The sequence below is a fragment of the Coenobita brevimanus genome, chromosome 57 (genome assembly GCF_032717465.1).
Source record: "Coenobita brevimanus isolate Jiangsu-jjx chromosome 57, ASM3271746v2, whole genome shotgun sequence".
Taxonomy (NCBI): Eukaryota; Metazoa; Arthropoda; class Malacostraca; order Decapoda; family Coenobitidae; genus Coenobita; species Coenobita brevimanus.
The window spans coordinates 6,310,699-6,332,816 of NC_137010.1; the positions used below are offsets into that span (position 1 = coordinate 6,310,699).

At 39.9% G+C, this 22,118-nt stretch overlaps 1 protein-coding gene across 1 annotated transcript in view; it reads left to right on the top strand.

Annotated features, from left to right (window-relative positions):
• Nucleotides 1–20,071, top strand: part of LOC145402072 (uncharacterized) — a 37,321-nt gene extending 17,250 nt beyond the window's left edge. Inside the window, exons 6-7 of the mRNA XM_080274176.1 lie at nt 2,142–2,331; nt 16,635–20,071. Of these exons, the coding sequence (XP_080130302.1) occupies nt 2,142–2,273 (132 nt within the window). The 3' untranslated portion in view covers nt 2,274–2,331; nt 16,635–20,071. The remainder of the gene's footprint in view (nt 1–2,141; nt 2,332–16,634) is intronic.
• The last annotated feature ends 2,047 nt before the right edge of the window (nt 20,072–22,118 follow it).

Genomic DNA, 22,118 nt, shown 5'->3' on the forward strand with positions numbered 1-22,118 from the left:
CAATATCCACATGCTCTCCCCGACACATCGCACACGTAAAATCAGCATTATCTCTCAGTCTACCTCTAATACCACTACATCTCTTATGCACCCACTTATTACAAACACTGTACAAGATGGAATTACTTCCCACGCCCTTGTGACACACACACACACACACACACACACACACACACACACACACACACACACACACACACACACACACACACACACACACACACACACACACACACACACACACACACACACACACACACACACACACACACACACACACACACACACACACACACACACACACACACACACACACACACACACACACACACACACACACACACACACACACACACACACACACACACACACACACACACACACACACACACACACACACACACACACACACACACACACACACACACACACACACACACACACACACACACACACACACACACACACACACACACACACACACACACACACACACACACACACACACACACACACACACACACACACACACACACACACACACACACACACACACACACACACACACACACACACACACACACACACACACACACACACACACACACACACACACACACACACACACACACACACACACACACACACACACACACACACACACACACACACACACACACACACACACACATTGCCTTCCATTCTTTCAGTTCACTACCCACCCTTCTCATTACTCACCATGTATACCTGTGGATCATTTCATACCTGAAGAGAGTATTGGCTATCACCAGCCCCCTCCCCACACTAATGTCCAGTAGAGCACTGACATTCTCACCACTTCTGCAGGCACACCCCACTTACCAGCTACTGCATCCATCTTCGTATTCCCTACTTTTCCATTCATATCTCCAGTCAGGAACACTCAGTCATTCCTTTCAAACTTTTGCATGGATGCTTAACATTTTCCCTAAATTTCTAGTCTTACTACCACTTTCCTTTGAAAAGCCATATATGGTCTGAACTTGCCTGCCAATATGGTTTCTAGTGACATATCCCTAATATGTATAGATAAAGTATGTATACAGTACAGTGGTGACATTAAAGACGCTCAAAGCAACGAATACTGTAGTGGGAGCTACTATCACCACCACAACTACAGCTAGTGTCAGTACCATTACAACAGCTACCATTGCTGTAGCAACTATCATTACCACAACTACAACAGTCCTCATTACCATTACTACAGCTACCACTTCTACCACTTTCACAGCTACCAGCACTACCACTACCACAACTATTGTCAGTACCACAGGTACAACTGCTGTTACTGTTATGTATACAGTTACTACTGTACTACAATTGTCTTCTCTGCCGCTACTAAAGCTACCATCACCATTGTGACAACAATGTTACCACAGTTGCCGTCACTATCACTGAGAATTATTGTCACTACCACCGTTGCAACTACCATTACCATAACTATCATCACTTCCTCAGCTACCTTCAGAACCAGTACCATCATTACTGCCACTGCCACAATTACCATCACTTCAACTACCATTTCTAACACTACTGTAGCTACTGTACCATCACCATACGTACATCACTACCACAATCTAGTCAAGATCGTCTGCTTATGTAGTGGTGCAGTACTACAATGTACAGATTAAACAGACGACATTTGGGTTGATTGCCTAAGAAGAAAAACCGTACATGGAAAGCTCATAAGCAGAGGGTTGATTGTGCCTCCTTGTGAGTTGTAGGATTTGTGGCCAGGCAGCTGTAGTCCAGAGCAGTTGGGCTATGGGTAGGTGGACAAGATCTGTATTTCAGTATAGTAAAAGGAACCATACATTTTAATGTATTCAAACCTACATCAGTTATGGCTTCATCTTAAAATAACATCATCAACATCCCAACCAATTTTCTCACTGAAGAATGGTGTGAGACAGGATCCAGAGAGAAAGAGAAAAAAAGATGTTGGGAGAAGTAATTAAAATCACTGCAGTTGAATGGGCTACACATTGATTCACTCATCATTCAGGCCCCCTGACTGCCTTGCAGTTGCACCTTTCCACACATACTGTATGCCCCTCTTAGTTACCTGTCAGCCAAATCTAATAACAGTATATTATTCACAGATGTTTTTGACTCCTGAAAAAGAGAAAGTGCTGCTGCCCCTCCTGAAGCTTATGAATGTTCCAGTGAGTCCATGTGATCAAGATTTGCTTTGCCATGATCCCAATCACTTTGGATTTACCTTACACAACTAGAAATCAAGCTGAGATGAGTCCGTGCTAGAATGTCGTAACACTGCTGCCACTTCAGGATGTGAGTAGACATTGTTATTTTCAGTTAACCATAGTTCATAGATTTGTTTTTGCACCCCATTAATTTTTGAGGAACTTGTTTGTGTAAGATCTTCATTTGAAATTAACGAATGAGATGCTACTTATATGGGCACATAGGTAGGCTTAGGCTTAGCTAGGTTTCTTATAACACCATTGTCTTTGAGATGGTGCACTTGTTTGATGCAGCAATCCCAGTGACTTTCCCATTGCTGGAAGCACTTCTGAAACTTACTGTGACTGTCTTCAGCACTTGCAATTCCTTCTTCAAATCCTTAACACTGTTAGATCTCTGCCCACTCATCCACATTTTCAGTTTGGTGAACAGGAAGAAGTCAAAGGGGAGCTAAGTACAGCAAATAGGGGGTGGTGGATCATTGCCATATTGATTTAAGTCAAAAACTACCACACAGATAGAGCACTTTTTTCCAGATAACTGGTTCCTGCATTACCTGTGTGTGTGTGTATACATGCAATTTTTATTTATTTATTTATTATTTTTTTTAAATGCAAAGAAGGAACCAAAAGCTAGGAGTCTGTAGATTGTTCCATCCAAGAAAAAGCAAGATAAAAGAGAGCCAAATTCAAGATCATTTCCTTTTGGGATGCTTGGAGACACTGTGTTTGAAAGACTGGAGATTATAGGCAGTAGAAATACAGACAAAGGGAGACAGCCCCAGAGCTGACCTGTTGCATACATGAAGGACTGGGAGTGACAGTTACCTATTGCATTAGAGAGCTGACCAGAAAAGGGATGAGAGTTTGTTGCTAGACAGGTGCTACATGTCTGATGTAGCATTGGAGGGATGCATGCAGACAGTTCAGAGGTGTGTGTGTGTGTGTGTATTTACCTATTTGTATTTACCTATTTGTAGTATACAGGAATTGAGCAATGCTCGTGTTGTCCTGTCTCCATATCCACATTTATCAAGTCTACCTTTACACACATGAATGTTTTTCTCATGCACCACCTCTTTGTCTAAGTCGTTCCAAATATTTAAGAATATACCTAATTGTGATATACACGGAATGTACTATGCTCCCGGGTTTCCGTCGCTGTTTCTCAATAAGTCGAATTTAACTTTAAACTTGTTTAAGTTTTTAGACTAGACGATCTCTTTGTCCAGGCTATTCCATAAGTCTATACTTCTGTAAGGAAAGCTATATTTCTTGATATCCTTCAAGCAGCTTGACTTTTTCAATTTCATTCCATGTCCTCTTGTTGCTCTCTTATCCCATACAAACAGATCTTCTTTGTCAATTTTATCTACTCCCACCATGGTCCTGAACACCGCAGTCATGTCTCCCCTCTTTCTCCTTTCCTCTAACGAAGGCAAATCCAGTTTTTCCAGCCTCTCTCTGTATGACAGGTCTGTCAGGCTGGGGACCATCTTGGTTGCTGTTCTTTGTATTCTCTCAATCTTGTTTATATCTTTCTTTTTGTGTGGGGACCACACTACCGCTGCATATTCCAACCTGGGGCGGATCATGGCCACTATCAATTTTTTCATCATTTCCTCATCCATATAATGAAATGCTACTCTTATGTTAGTCAAGAGCTTATAAGTCTCTCCAACTATCTTGTTAATGTGCTTTTCTGGTGACAAACTATCTTGGACCAGCACTCCCAAATCTTTCTCTTCTCTCCTTTTTGTGATTAATTCATTACCCAAAAAATAATTCAGTGATGGTCTCCTGCTACTTTTACCCATTTCCAATATTTTACATTTCTTTACATTAAATTTCATTTCCCACGTCCAGCTCCAATTGTGTATCCTATCCAAATCCTCCTGCAGTATTTTACAATCCTCCTCAACCTCTATCTTCCTCAAGATCTTTACATCATCAGCAAACAGACTCGCATAACTGTTCACTCCATCTACCATATCATTTACGTAAATCAGGAACATTACTGGCGCCAACACTGAGCCTTGAGGGACTCCACTTGTTACTTCCCTCCATCCAGACATCTTTTCCTTTATTACTGTCCTCATTTGTCTGTCTCTCAAAAAGTCTCTCATCCATTCCAGAAGTTTCCCCTTTAGTCCTCCTATATATTCTAGTTTCCACATTAGTCTCTTATGAGGTACCTTGTCAAAGGCCTTCTCTAAGTCTAAGTACACACAATCCACCCAACCATCTCTCTCCTGTACCACATCAATCGCTCTTGAGAAAATGCTCAACAAGTTTGAAACACATGACCTTCCACTTCTGAATCCAAACTGATATTCAGCCAAAATATTCATCTCTTCCAGATATTTTATCCATCTGTCTTTCAGGATTCTCTCACACAATTTTGCGACCATGCTGGTTAGAGACACTGGTCTATAATTCAGGGGTTCTTCCCTGTTTCCTCCCTTGTAAATTGGTACCACATTTGCCCTCTTCCATTCTTTTGGCACTTTCCCCTCTTCCAGTGAGCATACAATTAAGCTGTGAATTTTATCCGCCAGTTGTTCTCTGCATTCCTTCAGTACCCAATTAGAAATTCCATCAGGTCCTGGGGCTTTCCTTACATCTTGAGTTTCCAGTAATTTATACACTTCCTGCACCTCCACTTTTATATCTTTCATCACCGGAACATTTCTAATCACTCCCTCCCCTTCCACAAGCTCCTTTTCTTTCGTGAAAACTGACTGGAAACATTTGTTCATTATTTCTGCTTGCATTGCCGTATCCTTAAAGACCTCTCCATCTACTTTCAGCTTGGTGATTCCTTCCTTTTGTTTCAGTTTGCCATTAACAAATCTATAAAACAGTTTGGGTTCATCCTTGCATTTGTCAATTATACCTTTTTCAAAATTCCTTTCTTCTTCCCTACGTATTCTTGTGTATTCGTTTCTTGTTCTTTTATATTCTTCCTTTGTTCTGTCGTTACCTCTCTTTCTCCAATTGTTCCACGCCTTATCTCTCTCTTTTTTGGCTATCATACACCTTCTATTAAACCACTCCTTTTTCCTGTTTTCTTTCCCTCTTACTCTTGGTACAAATTTTTCCACTCCCAAATTATAGAGGTCTAGAAAGTTATCCCACTTCCTCTGTATCTCTCTTGTTTCTCTGAATTTTCTCCAATCCGCATTTTCAAAAAAGTTTCTCAATCCTGTAAAATTTGCTTTGCCAAAGTTGTATCTTCCCTGTCTATGAAGCTCGTCTCTTGGCTCGACGTTTCCTATTAACATCTGGAACTCAATGACCACGTGATCACTTTTTCCCAAAGGACAGAGATATTCCAATGATTCTATTACATCGGGTTCTTTGGTGAACAGTAAATCTAACCTTGCTGGTGTGTCCTCACCTCGAAACCGTGTCTCTTCTTTGACCCACTGCGTCATCACATTATTCATTATTATATTTAATAACATAGTACCCCACGAATCCTCACCGCCTCCCGAGTACCATTCCTCCCAGTTCACCTCTTTACAATTAAAGTCACCCACCAAAATTATATTATTGCTTTTCTCAATTATTTTTTGCAAGTAGCTAGCCATATCTGACAACATCTCATGGTATTCGTCATCCTTCCATGCTCTCGTCTTTGGGGGAACATACACTACCGCCATATCTCTCTTAACATTCTCTCCAGTTTCTAATTTCATATATATCACTTCAGCCCTGCCTTCTCCCATTTCCACAGTATCTACATTTATGTTGTTCTTCACTGCTATCATCACTCCTCCTCCCTTTTTTTCTTTTCTGTCTTTTCTCCACAGTTTGTATTTACCATCTCCCAAATGAACATCAATATCTTCTCTTAATTTGGTCTCTACAAAGCACATGACATCAGGTTCATGTTCTCTCAAGAAATCATTAATTTCGATCCTTGTCGATATGAAACCATCAACATTAGTATATATCACCTTCAAATTATTTTTGACATTATTAATACCCTCTTCTCTCCTACTCTCTGTCCGTACCACTTCCTCAACTTCTGATCTTTCACAACCATCCCCCCTAGTTTCCTTCACTTCTATTTCCTTAAATGTGTGTGTGTGTGTGTGTGTGTGTGTGTGTCATTGGTAAAAATGAACATATTACCAATGTGTTAAAGTATTTGAAGTAACATGCTATGAGGACCCACATTAAATGTGATCCATGGCTTAGGATCCAAACCAGGCATGGAAGAGATGTAATATATGCTACCATTGAGGCTTGGTAGGCTGGTCACCCATCATTGAATGTTCTGGCCAGTGATAGCCCAGCCTCAGACTCCTACCCCTCACAAAGGGTAAAACTGGCAGTGAGGCATGTTAGGCTGGTCACCCATCATTGAATGTTTTGGTTAGTGGTAATGCTAACAGTGAGGCATGTTAGGCTGGTCACCCATCACTGAATGTTCTGGTTAGTGGTAATGCTAGAGGTGAGGCATGTTAGGCTGGTCACCCATCATTGAATGTTCTGGTTAGTGGTAATGCTGGCAGTGAGGCATGTTAGGCTGGCCACCTATCATTGAATGTTCTGGTTAGTGGTAATGCTGGCAGTGAGGCATGTTAGGCTGGTCACCCATCATTGAATGTTCTGGTTAGTGGTAATGCTGGCAGTGAGGCATATTAGGCTGGTCACCTATCATTGAATGTTCTGGTTAGTGGTAATGCTGGCAGTGAGGCATGTTAGGCTGGTCACCCATCGTTGAATGTTCTGGTTAGTGGTAATGCTGGCAGTGAGGCATGTTAGGCTGGCCACCCATCATTGAATGTTCTGGTTAGTGGTAGCCTATCCTCAGATGCCTCATTAATGATTATGTGAAAGACTGTAACCATTAACGGATTTTTGATATACAGGCAAGTCCTGAGCTTACGAGCTAATTGGAAGCAAGGATTTTGCTCATTAGCCAAATTCTCTTTTAACAAAATGAACTTACAGGAAAAATAGGTTTAGGGAGCAAGGCCTCCGAGCACGCTCCCTCCAATCCACCAGAACTGACTTTCTGATCATTTTAAGCTGGAATAAGGGATTAATACACCTGAACTATAAAAACAGCATTACCGACCTTGACTGGGCAAGTTTAGCTGGAAGAATGTTTACGAAGATTAGGCGGGAAGAGGCTCGCAGATCTAGCGTGCTACTTGTTTCTTAGCTGTCCGCTGCGTTTACCTAGCGCACTAGGTAAACATGGCTGACAGCTACGGCATGACCCTCGTATAGATTCTCGTAAGTTGGGATTTGGGGGGATTATACATGCTCATTAAACAGGCAGTAGTGCAAATTACGAGACTTCGTATTTGCAAATTTTCTTTAATCAGTTGCTTGCTAACTGGGACTTGCCTGTAAAATTTCTTTTATATGATGTGTTGTTGGTGGTTAGACATGATAGGTGTCATAACCCTGCCACTCTGAAGACATACAATATTTTAAAAATATATTCTTACCATATACAGGTGTAAATTAATTCAGTGAAGTATATGTCTTGAGTATGTACACACACACACACACACACACACCGCTCGCTGGTGCAGTGGTAACGCTCTCACTCGCCAACTGGTGGACGGGAGTTCGCGCCTCGCTTAGGTTGCAAAAAAGTTTCACTGACGAAATGGGTGGTTACCGTCCCCCTTGAGCAAGGGGACGGGTGTGTGCGTGTGTGGAGGTCACAGCCTGCATTGAATCAGCTGATGTAACATGAATAAAAGTGAAGTACAGCAGACCCTCATTATGCGATGAACCGGTATGCGATAAATCGATTGTATGATGACAAAAGGTTGGGATTTTTTTTTCAGTATACAATAGCGTTTTTGCTTCATTGATAATTATGATTTTGTATGAAGCCTCACTGGTGTTTGATCACTATTTTTAGCTGACACGCAAATGTAAAGCCATTTGTTTGTTTCAAGATGACCATTGAACTCAGTGACTATTGGATGTGTTAGTGTCTTTGATTGAACAAGAGTGTGGTGTTGGAGTTCAGACAGCTAATGAAGTGAAATAACTGCCACTTTAGGTAAATTGGAAACTAATTTTTAGACCCAGTTTTGGTGGTAAGCAACAACTGAAGTGCAATGAAGTGAAATAACAACCAGTTGAGGAAAAGCTCCGCCTTGAGCTGGAAACTTAAAAATTTTGACTATTGGGTGCGTGACCTGTTGCCAAAAATGTGTTCCTGTTGAACCCTATTTATAATAAAGTCTGGATATTCCTACAATAAATCATTATGTGATGGATTTTTTAGAACACATCCGCATACAATGAGGTCGTGCAGTTTACAGTACATACCTAGTTGGAGTGCAGTTGTTAGGGGCCTCCCTGGCAGTCACCAGCAAACTTTCTATTGAATTCTTATTGATTGCTTGGTCAGGTGCCTGTAGTCCTTGTTTACTATATCTTGGCTGGTCAAGATAAGAAAAGATAACACATATATGTGAGTAGTAAAGCTTGTGGTATGAAACATAGTATTTCAAAGACTTGAATGATGGTCTATGGATATTTGTTCCACATCACTGAGTGCTGAGTTTGTGGTTTAAATAGGGCTGTGCTTCAGCAAAGAAAACCTGATTAATACAGTGATCCTGTGATTATCCAGATTTTGATTTAACCTCCTTGTTTATGCAACTCCCCAACCAAACCACCATTTAGTTCATCAGCCTTTGTCATTGTGTTGTCTACTTCTGAGAAAGGAATGTCTGCTTGATTCTTGTTTTCCTTCCCCCACCCCACCCACCCACCCTCCTTTCTTTTTTCTTGTTCTTTTTTTTTTTTTTTTTTTTTTTTTTTTTTTTTTTTGTGAGAGATCATTTTATTATTAGATAAAACTAGTTATTGTGCTGTTGTTTTCTACAAAGTATGAAGTGAAAACAAGGTGAGCAGTACTCAGTACACAACAGAAACTTAAAGATCATGAAGAATCTTAACTGGTGTTGCTGTTGTGAATACAGCATCTAAGTATGGTATTGGTCTGATGACAGCAGAAAATTTTGGAGAATAATTGGTAGCTATTATTCTTGTTTTGAGCTTAGTGCTTAACCTGACTTTGGACTTTGAGAAGCTATATCATGACTCTTGACAGTGCTTTCTGTACTTTTAGTACACCATTCTAATAAGTATCATTGATAAAACCCATAATCGAACATCTTGTCAAACACTTGAACATTAACACTTTTACTTGCATCCAGGGCAGTTAGAGAGACAGACTGACACTGACACAGAGCCTGCCCATGGTGGCACTGTGCACAGTGGGTTGAGCAGCTCTGGTGTCCACTCAGGAGCCAAACCCCCTCATATTTCGCTGCATCTTACCATGAGAAGGATCCTGGTCCTGCCCTTGTGAGGTGCTGTGTACTACAGGGGGGTTCCGGATCTCTACATAATGTGTACACTATACTGTACTTGTTCGAGCGCCCTACAGTAGCAGTTGATTGCATGTGGTTAACAGATCTGCTCGGCCAGGCAGACGGATTAAGCAACAATAATGACAACAGAGACAGATTTTTGGCAATAACAAGAATCACTCTCCTTACTCTACAAACAGTATATCGGATTAGTAATGTCCTATGCATCCCCATAATGGGCCCCCATTCTCTCTAACGCACTACAACACCTTGCAGACCATACAGAACAACTGTGTACTACTACTTGTAATGGCTGCACTAATGCCACTCCTGTTGCTTAGAAATCGCAATCCTTCCAGTTAGAAAATATATTGATATAAGAGGCACACATTTCAGTGTGAGAGTCAGTTCTAACACACCACACCACTGTCATTCTATGATTGAGCCATACAACATAACTAGACACATAAAACAGCCATCACACAAATGTTACCGGACCCTCATCAACAGCCTTTTACCTTCAGACATTTCAACACTAGCAGTGAAGAAGCAGCTGCATACACATATCACATGTAGGGCACTATAGCACCTCAGTCAGAACACTATACTACATGCCCCCTCTTCCAATATCCACTCATTACAAGTATTGAGCTGACCGTATTCACTTAGGTTTAGATCAGGATATCACCCATTTCCTCAGTTGCCAGCTTAGATTTAGGTTGGGTGGAATCACAGATGATGCATTTCCCACTTGTTAGCCCACACAGCATAGCCCACATTATGGAGCATTGCACAACACATGCCACACTAAGATACAGACACATCATCAATGATGTAGGGTACCTGTGGGATGACCACATAGGGGCAACTGCCTACCTGCAGTTGACAGATCTGCTGGGCCAGAAGTGACCGAGGTTGATTACCAGCAACAACCTCTTACTGTATTTGGTAAATATGTGGCATGGTAAGCATGAAGCATCTTATTGCTAGCCAGCCAGTTATGTCAGCATTGTCTGCTGTGGTGGAAATGTGATGTAATTGCACTTCATCTTACATAGAGGGTGGTTGGGGGTGTGCATTAAGGCAGTTAATTCATTGGGCTACACAGTAGCATGCAAGTACAGTAATCAGCATTTGTACACACAACCAGGCAAGACAGCAATTACAATTTTGATTTATAAAATGCAAATTAGTACTGTATTGCCTTTTTTCTCTGATATGCTGATGCTGAGGCAGATATTGGACACTGTTTAGTATCAGGAAAAATACTGATAGGTTTGGCACAGCATCAAAAGCCTAGAAGAATATGTTTGGATATGTGAGTGTGTGACAAAGCTAAATGTGAAAGCTGAGGAAGCAAATGAGGGAGGATAGAATAAATGTTTGAAGTATGTATAGAGGTGAACATGATAAGGGTTACACTCCTGTTGCAGTTTGTAGTCAGCAGAATGCTGTCTTCTGTTCCCCAGACATTTAAAAAAAGTGTGGATGGTTTGCTTGTGAGGTGAAAATGATAATTTTGTAGATTTGGTTGATAAGTGAATTGGACATAGCGACCCATATCACTGGGTACTTGGTTCTCAGTTCTGTTCCTTCCTTCTTTCGTATGTCTGTATCCTACCCTTCCATAATGTGATAGATGTTGAATTAATGACAATTTTTTTTATAATGAGGTCTCATTATTCCATCATATTGTTGATTGAAGGCCCTGTAGGAGCAGTTGCTTGCCTCTGGTTGTGGATCTTTTCGGCCAGACAGATGGGTTAAACGATAACAACAACAACTTACTTTCTGACATCATATTCAAGTATCTTCACTAGAGTGGGCAGTGAAACATCTCAGCCATCCCAAACCATTTTCATACTCTCTTGAACCCTCTCCTCTCACTTCTCATCCATCCATCATCCAATCTTACGTTGCCCCATGAGGAACGTAGGAGCCCGGGGCTAGGTTGGTACCAACATTTAAGATGAGTGACCAGCCTCACTCTGCCCTGGGTGGCATCATGTGAGCAATAAACTCCATGTTACCTTATATATTTATTCAAACTTTCCATTTGGCACATTATTTAACCCAATAAGTCCTGTGATATATTTTTATAGTTTATTCTTCTGCCATCTAGATGAATTTATTAAACTTCAGAAAGACCCCTTGGACTGACTTTGTTAATGAAGAGTGTATCTACAGTACAGTTTTAAATTCCATCATTAGCTGAATGAATTGATATGAAGGTAACAAGGATAAAATGAGACATGTCACTGGAATTAAGAGATTAATGATTTAATAATCAACTTGGGATCAAAGTAAAGAGGACTTACTGTATCTGTAATAACAGTAAATACACCAGTAGATGAGAAATCTCAGTTATAATGGAAGTGATAGTAGAATCTAACAGTAAATACACTAGCAGCTAAGAAGTCTCAGATGTAGTGTAGTTGACAGTAGTATATTATACCTAAAATGCTAACTCAGTGAAACCATCCAGTAGTGGGAATGCAGTGTTATGACGCTTTAGCGTGGGGGATAGTTAGGTCTGGTGTTATGAGGTGATGTAAGAGGTACAAGTTCCCTCCAATTCTGCATTTACAGGCAAGCTTCAAGCAGAAACTTTGTATTAACTTCTGTAGTTATCTAGATTCCATAGTATGTTAGTTTGTGTAGTTAATTGACTTCCATTGTACAGTTTGTGTCCCGTGATGTGGTCCTTGCTGTCAACATGAATGAACAGCGCTGCTACATAACCCAAAACTAGAAGCCTGCCGTAACTGCAGAACTGTGGAATGGGGAACTGTACACATGATCAAAAAAGTATCATTACACTTTCGAGTCTTTGTGTTTTGGAACTCTAGATGAGCCATTTGAAAATGTTCTTCAGTCACTTTTCACATAAAGTTTGTGTCTGCCTGCTATTACTGTCAACACCTCATAAAGCATGAAGTTTATACAATATGTAAAATTAATTACCATTCAGAAGTGTTTGCCTTAGGAAGAAAACAATAACAGCAGCAATGCATATTGTGAAACCATCAGTGACATGCATGAAGATACTTTTTTGATTGAATGTACATTTGGGAAGAAAGAAGAATGGTGCCCCTTTGATGTGGTGACTCGGTGAGCATATGATAACACATGCTCTTACTTATCAACCAGTCACATTTTCTGTACCTTTTAAGAACATATGTGCAGATCACATGTATGAGTGAGTTTGATGGCATGCACATGTCTGTACTGTACAATGATAATGATGTTGATGGTGAGGGTGACGAAGCTATATAGCACTGCAGAGGCACCATTGTTTTTTCTTTTCCAAGGTGTAAAAGGACATTGTTAATGATGCTTTTTTGTGGTGAGTGATGAATATAATAGTTTTTGTAATATAATAATTTTGTATAATATACAATAGAGCCTTGGTTTAATAGACTTCGGTAGACTGGATATCAGATTTAATGGACTCGACAAAGGCCACCGGATTTCGGTTGGCCGTGACGAACAGTGTTAAATGAGATGCAGTCGGTTGCAATACATGTGTTTCCAACCGTTTTTACTCCACCCTGGCTGAGTTGTAATAACAATTCGTAGTAATGCTATACTGTACTATGCATGAAAAAGTGCAATGACAAGGGTGTGAAGAAAGCTACAAAAGGATGAAATTTTGGGCCTAATTAGTGTAAAGTGGGTAGTTTTTCTCTTTAGAAGTGGAATATGTAATTGTACTCATTTATTTTCAAATGTGTTTGAAATCCCATCGTGGGGGGACCATCAGATATAACAGATTCTTAGTTGTATTGGATCAGGCTTTCCCCAAATCAGTCCATTATAGTGAGGGTATACTATATATTCATGTACAATCTTTGTGCCATGTAATAAATATTAAATATTGCAGAGAAGAGAACATTTTACGGTCAATAACAAAAGTAGGAGTGCATGTAGGTTTGATGATATTGTATTTGAGAACTTATAATTATTTATCTCATTGTATCTGTTAATTTTGAGTATAGTAATTAGAAATTTAGCTCATTGTCATAATGTTTGACCTGTTCCGTGCAGTGCCATGTTTTTCATCATACTCTTGCTAGCACGATGCAACTACATTCAGTATACGGGAGGACTTGTGCTGTGAGAGAGTTAATGAAGGCTGTATTTAATGCCCCCAGTTCCACATGATGCCTAAGGTGACTCAGATCATTGGGAGATAGCAAGAATGAGGTTTAATAAATGTCATTGCACTAAAGAAGTTTACAATTGTCGGATTGCCTCTGTCAGATAGGGGAGTGTGTAGCTATGTGCCCCCCCCCCCCTGGTGCAGTCAGGATTCTGAGGGCTTGAATGGTGAGTGAATGAGAGTGTGGCTCATTCAGTCTGGCAGACTTTGATGGCAACTCATTCTCTTAATTGTTTTATGGGTCTCAGGCATACTCATTCCATCTTGGGGTGGAAAAGGAGGTCTGAATGATGATTGTGGTGATGAATGTAGACATTAGAGGTTAATGTAAAAAGCAAAATAAAAATTAATATGTATATAGCTTGTTAGATGTGTTAGGAGCATAATGTTGTGTGGTAGTGAAGCCTTAGCAGTAAAGGAAAAAGATATTCGTAGGCTCAGACACGCAGAAATAACAATGATTAGGTGGTAGTGTAGTGTATCCTTGAATACAAGGCCTTGGGGACTAGGATTGTGATTGAAGAACTGAAAGGATGGATGGGGCTTAAAATTATTGGCATCTTGATTGTGTGTGTGTGTGTGTCTATCTGTTGGGGGGGGGGGGGCAGATTGAGATGATTTGGTCATGTTGTTATGAGGGGGAAGAGTTAGATTGTGATATTTTGGGCATGTTGAGAGGATGGAGGATGACAGCTGGGTGAGGAGTATGAACATCTGGGGTAGGGTTGCAAGGAGTAGACCAAAAAAGACTTGGGACAAGATTATAGATTATCACCTTAAGGATAAGGCACTGAATAAGCAGGCTGCCAGAGATTATGTAATGTGGAGAGCTGTCGTTAGGTGGCCAAGGCCAATGCTTGCAAACGTGTTGGAGTCTATAAATTATACAGTATGATACCTTGATAGATATAATGTACAGCACAATGCATAAAAGTTCTTGATGCTGTGGTTCCTATTATGAAGTACAGTGAGTGTAACCTTACCATAATTCCTTTCTTAGGATTGGATGTGTTCCTAAAAACTTACTGTACCATGTAAATTGATAAGCACTGCAAGTGAGGTTATGATCCAGCAGGGAAGGAAATGTTAAATATTAAACATTTGTAATCAGTATACAATTAAGCATCAAAATTTGAGTCATATTAACTGACCATTCACTATAAATCCCTACCACGTGACCCCTTCATTGCCATGCCCAATTAGAAATCTTGTGCTCCCCATGCTGAGCTGTTGTGGATGTTTGAAAGTTTTATTTATTTATGTATTTATTTATTTTTTTTTAACTATAATTCAGTGCATGTGAATTGTGAACTGAGTGAATGTTTCTGTCTGAATGTTGGCATGAAACAGGGATGTGTTATGTCCCCATCATTGTTCAGTCTGTATATGGATGGGGTTAAAAATTAGATACAAGGTAGGGCAGTGGATGTTGGAGTAGCCCTAAAGACAGAGACCAGCATTTGGAAACTTCTGGTACTGTTTGCAGATGATACTGTATTGTTAAGTGAAGATGAAGGGGGACCTGCTGTGCATGGCGAATGAGTTCGGGAGTGTGTGTAAGAAACAGGACCTGAAGGTGAATGTCGGAAAGAATAAAGTTAAAGTCTTTGCAAGAAATGAAGTCACAGAATGTACAGCGAGGTAGGAGGTTGAGGAAGTGGAAAATGTGAGTGCATTTAAGTACAGTAAACCCTTCATAAGTCAGACTATATGGGACTCTTGGGTAGTTCGACTTTCTGAATTTTCCAACTAACCAGAAATAATTGCAAAAATAACTATACTACCCCCCACAATAGTCACAAATATGTAATTACTTGTGTATTAACACAAAACTAAAGAAGCATTTGTAAAGCAATAAAAATAAACAATAAAAACAGTTCGGTGCATACCACAGGTTAGGCTAGGATAGGAGCTGGCATGGGTGGAGGGGTAGATGGAGGGGTGCAACAGTCACTTAATTGCATAAAGTTCTACACTTATTTACATCACTTTACATTGAATTAAACTAAAATATAACACTTGGAGTATAATAAACTAAAATGTAGCACTTGGAGTATAAGAAATTAAAATGAAACCCTTTGAATAACCACTATCACACCTTGATCAGAGTTCAACTTACACAGAAATTCCTCTTCCTGCAGGGCCAACATATCAAGGTTTTATTGTACTTGGGTAGTGTGATGAGTAAGGATGGAAGTTGGAGGGTGAAGTGCTTGAAAGGATACAACAAGGAAGAATGGTTGCTGGTTCTTTGAAAGCAGTGATAAGAAATAGGGAAGTGAGCATGGAAGTAGAAAAGCCACTGCTTGATTGTATTGTGATACACATATGGAAGTGAAGCTTGGACCTTGTTGGAAGGACACAAGTCAAGAGTGAGAGCAGTGGAAATTAGTTATTTGAGGGGAGCATGTGGAGTTACATGGAGAGACAGACTAACAAATGAGGAAGTGAAGAAGTGCTGTGATGTGGATATGGATGTGATAGAATGCATTAGGAGAAATACATTGAGGTGCTTTGGCCATGTGGAGAGGATGGAGAGTGAGAGACTGATGAGGAGAGTGTATGTGAGTGAGGTGGAAGGGGGGGAGAGGAAGGGGGAGGCCGAGGATGGGATGAAGGGACAGAGTAGAGAAGCATGTGAGACAGGGAAGGGTAAGCTGGGAGGAGGGCAGTGAAATGACAGGAGTGTCATGGAGGTAATTTGTTTGTGGTCACCCCTTACAGGATTATGATGTCTGGCAATAGACAGACAGATGGATTAAACTTTTAAAACAAGACTTAGTTCTTCTCTTAGTACTTGAATGATAAGTTTCACCTTTAGTAATACCTGTATATATATATATATATATTTAATTCACATTTCAGGTTCCCACTTCTTCCAGCACTACATACAGTCTTACAAGGATGCCAAGTCGTTGCTCCTGTATTCCCACTTCCCCTGCAGTCTTCACAGTTTGTGTATTATCATGTTCCCATGATCATTTAACGCAGCAGCCCGTACTAACACAGAACATCACTGTAATTACTATGTATGACAGAGCCATGCAACTAGATACATAAAACAATCCACAACTAGACACATAAAACAGTCACCACACTAATGTTACCATACCCTCTTCAACAACCTTCTACCTCCAGACAGTCCAACATTAGCAGTGAAAAAACACCCACAGTATTTACCTGTCTCATATGCCGAGCTATACATCACCTTGATCAGAATGCAGTACCTTAGTATAAGGCCGCCTACCCATCATTATGCCCATCGGAGATGTCCTTAAATAGAGATGATCAAGTTCATCTAATGAGGCCTAGATCAGAGCATCATCCAGCCCTCCACAGCTACTAGCTTAGAATTGAGTTGGATGGAATCACAGATGACACATTTCCCACTCGTAGAATAGGCCCACTGAACATCGCTCACATTATGGAGGACTGTACAACACATTCCATGTTTAAGTCCAAATGCTGGAATGAGGCTTGTGCTTGACTGGACTTGGAACTCAGGATTGCAATGGCCCCAAGCCCAGGCTCACGTCTTACTCAAGTCAGGCACAGCCAGTTTCAATTCACCCATTTGCTGAATCAGAGTTCAAGCCTGACATCATAAAGTCAGTCTCAGGTTGCAGACTTAGTGCAGACCTTCGATTATTTTAAAATCAGCCAATCACAGTGCTGTATTATGGATGTCAGGTTTTACAAATTGGTGCAAGATATACCAACAAGGCTTCATAAAACATTAGAAAACTGGTGTCTGCTGTAATTTGTCATAAGCTGGGCCATATTTCTCAGTGAAGCTTGATTGAAATCAGGTATTTTAGTTTTCAAATGTTGTATGTGCAGTATTATAGCTTGTCATATCCTTACTTTATTTTTCATCAGTATAAGGATTGTATAGACAAATAAGCATTGATATGGCTTTCAGCCTATTAAAATGAACTGTTATACAACATGAGAATTGGAGAACAGTTTATATTTTCATTTTCCAAAAGTGAAGGACGGTAGGCTACAAAGCTTGCAAATTACAGCTACTGCACTGTTATCATCATTTCAGTATTGATGGAAACTTAGCAGATAACTGGATAACAGCCACTACATAATCTTTCCAATAAAGCAGTGTAGTATAGCATACGTTTTTATTGTCAGTACAGTAGTGATGGACCATAAAGAATATGTGTGAAATAGCCTATGCTGTGAATCTAGTAGTACTGTGATGTTTCCAGTAGTCAGAAATAGTTTATAGAATAACTGTGTACTGAAGCCCACATTTTTCCTGCAATGCAAAGTATGTTGAGTGAAATCAGAATTTCAGAACAAGGCGTACATTATATTGAGATGAAAAGAATATGAGAGTTATTAGTCAGTACAAACATAATTTATGGTAGCCTAGATATAATTTTGATGTATAATTTTGTAATGGTAAAGCATCACAGGATACTTCATCGTTTTCCTATCCGAACTTTATTGGCCAGTATAATGATTGCACAATGGGGTACATATTAATTACAGTTGTATAGGAATGAGTACAAGAAAGTAATGTCATAGCCTAGTGGTCTGCATATACTAATATCGTTGGAATGCTATGTTCCATTGGCAGCAACACTTGTAATAATTATCTTCAGATTGTAAGAAATTATTCTGTTAAGATTTGTACATCTGTACAAAGTATACCGTATGTAATATGCATATTCCAGACTGTCCAATGTTGTGTTTGGTTTTTTAAGTCTTGTGCTACTACAAACTATTATAATAGGGATTGTTTTCAATTTGTCATTTTAAAAGCAAATCTGATGTACAATACCATGATGAGAGGTTCACAGTGCTCAATTCTGACACAAGCTCACTCAGAGCTGGCCTGGACTTGAGAGTCCCAGCTCGGCGTGTGAGAGGTTCAACTTGTGTTTTTGCTTGTCCGGTTTGGTGGGTGCTTGTCAAGTCTGACTTAGGACTAATTCAAGCCCCAAGTCTGGCTTAAGCTTCACTCTTCCATTCAGACCAAAGACAGACACAATATCAGTGGTGCAGGGAACCTGTGAGATGACCCCATGTGGGCAGTTGTTTATCTCTGGTTGATGTGTTTGCTGGACCAGGCATGACAGGTTAAGCAACATTTTTTTTTTAATTTACTTATTTATTTATTTTTTAGGGGAGGGGGGGACTGCCAAAAAATTTATTTAGCTAAGGAGAATCAGCTTGGAATGAAGGGGTTAATGTGGTTTTCATTTGTGATGTAGTACTGCCTTGTAAATTCTCACTAATTTGGCTTTCACTGCATCTGACTCAGATTTTCTAACACAGTAAACCAAGTAGACATAATTCTTTTAAATTGATCATGGTCTGATACCGTATGTGAAAAAAGTCCGGGGTAAGTTGTCCGTACTGTATTATTTTTATAGGTGTATTTTAGTGGGTAATTAAGGTGCTCCAATTGGACTGAGGCTGTGTCAGTTTATATCCAAGGGGTGGTTGGGGTTTATTGCATATGTAGTGCCATTCAGGGATGAGTGAGGCTGGTCACTCTCATCTTAAATGTCAGGACCAACTTGCCTAACCCTGGGGTGCTCAGCTTCTTTTGGGGCAACATAGGGTTGGATGATGGATGGATGGATTAAGATGTGTCGATATTCTTACACTTTTTTTCTTGTTTTGTACACTTTTGTGTCTTATTATTGTGTTCATATTAGTATGAACACTTTATTGTTTCCCAGATTCATGTGGTTGTAGTGAACTTTTCCCAGTATGCTGGACTTTACTACTTGCTGTACTGCAGTAATTCATCTGTTTATTCACTATCCCTTAAAATGTTTTCACTATAAAGCTGCTAATCTCCATGAGTGTTTTTCTGTTTAAACTGTCAGGATGTGCAGTGAAGCGTCAGGGTTGTTGCAACTCACACTAGCACTTTCTGTAACTTGCTATGAGCTGTAACATTTAATTTACCCACAAACACCAAATCATAACATAAAATTCATTTTGATAATTATTTGCTGACATGAATGTGATTCCTTTATTATTTGGGAATATAATCTTCTTTGCCGTAACACAGCAACCACTTAATGTGATTTTCACTTTGAATGGCAGTTTTTAGGAATACATCTGTTGTGATCTATAGTGTTGAGGAATTATTGTATTCATGTACTGAATGCATTTCATTAAAATCTTAACCTTGCCTAAAATTGCTATCTCTTCATCTTGAATGCCCAGTTGTAACGAGAAATTGACACTTGAAACTGTTGCTGCTTATGAAGAAATGCTACAAGACAGTGTGGGGTCATAGGACTGTCTTTTTCTGTATGAATTATATGGTTGACTTAGTCGGATACGTTTATGCGAAGCTACAGAACATGGTAAATCCGATAGAGCCAGTGTTCCGGTGGCTTGAATGATGAGTGAATGGAAGCGTGACCCATTGGACTGGGCAGATTTGGGCTGTCTGGACATTGCTACTCCTCACCTTGCCCTAGGGTGGGAAAGGAGGTCCGGATGATGATGATGATGATGATTATATAAAATAAACTAAAGGGGAGAAGTTTTGGCCATGTTAAGGTGAAATAACTGTGGTAAGCCATCTGAGAGATGTGGAGAACTCCTTGAAACTGATGACATATTCTGTTTTTTTCTTGCTATTCTCACATTACAGAATAAGAAACATACTGTGCATAATAATTAAGAGACTCATTTGAGAATGGTATGTAGTATAGTGTAATGTAGCCTTGAGGAGTTCTCATATTTAACCTCTAGCTGATAAGATAGTATGTAAGAAGAGGGAGGACAGTGTGTTTATTAATAGTACAGATAGCATATGTAAAAATGTTAGGGAGAAATAAAGTTTAAAGCAGATTTTATGTTTATATATGTACAGTATACGATGAACAGAAGATAGAACAACAGATTAATCAGTTTTTGGACAGTATTTATGAATATATTTATTATTTTTTAAATTTTTATATTCTGAAGATGAACAAAAGAAGGAATGACAAATTAATAACACCGTATTGTTTCGGACAAATTAATAATACCGTATTGTTTATAAAGGCACCAACATGCTTGCTTGCATTGGCCTTGGTCGCCTAATGGCAGCTCTCCATGCTGCTTGATGTCTGGCAGCCTCCCCATTCAGTCCCAGATCTCTGAGATCACACTCAGTGACCTTGTCCCAGGTCTTTTGGGGTTGCCATTTGCAAGCCTACCCCCGACGTTCGCACCTCTCCTCTTTTTTGCACCCACTTATCGTGCTCCATCCTGTCCACATGACTAGACCATCTCACTCTACCCTTCCTCATCACAGCAACACCAGTTAAAAAAAAAAAAAATGTACATCAGATTACTGGAGTCCTCCATTCCTAAAGAAATTGTGACAGTTGAACTGCTTGGGATTGTAGTTTTGGGGGAGTGTAATCTTGGGAAGCGAGTTTCAGAGAGAAGCAGTTCGAGGGATAGAGGAATTCTGATTAGCAGAAGTGCAGTATGGCAGTGTGACAGTCAAGTCATGAGCACTACCAGATGCCTATTAGGCATGGAAAGGTGGCACAGTGGATGCATCTTCAACTGAGCATTTGCAATGGAAGTATCTGTAAAATAATGGAAGGGAGGCAACATTCAGTCTTATTTGAAGGGGAGGTAGTTCATTTGTAATTGCAGGGCTGTTATTTTTATTGCTTTGTTCTGAATTTTGTCCAGTAATAGTGCAGCCTCTGCACATCAGCTCCACGAGGGTGAGCAGTATTTGAGTCGAGTGCACATGACATGTAAATTATAGCCAACTACTACTCAGTGAAGTTATGGATTCTGTACAACAATCCAATTTTTTTTTTGGCGGTTTTAGCAAGCGATCAAACCAGAGAGGTCCAACTGTGGGTATTGTTAAGTGAAACACCAAGAATTTCAGTACTTTTTGAGATAAGAATATTGGTTGCATTGAAGGTAATATTGGAATTAGGTAATATTTGTCTGTCAGTGAATTGGATATATTTGTTTTTCCTAGAAGTAAATGAGACAGTGTTTCAGTGATCCTAGGTAGCTGCAATTTGTGGAGATTACTGTGTGGGTTGGGAGTTAGATTTATCAGACATTGTGAATGGGTAGGTAAGTGTAAATGAACTGTGAAGCACTGAGTTATCTGCATGTGAGTGAATGGGATTATGAGTGACAGACAAGATATCATCAATACGAATGAGGAACAGAGTTCGAGTCGGGACTGATCCTATTGGCACGTTGACATTGAGAGGAAATTGGAATATACATCATCTACCTTTATTCTTATCTTTCTGTTGCTGAGAAAGGAGGAGATCCATGGCACAAAAGATGAGTGGTCATAGCAAGGGATTTTGGGTAACAGGGAATGGTGCCATG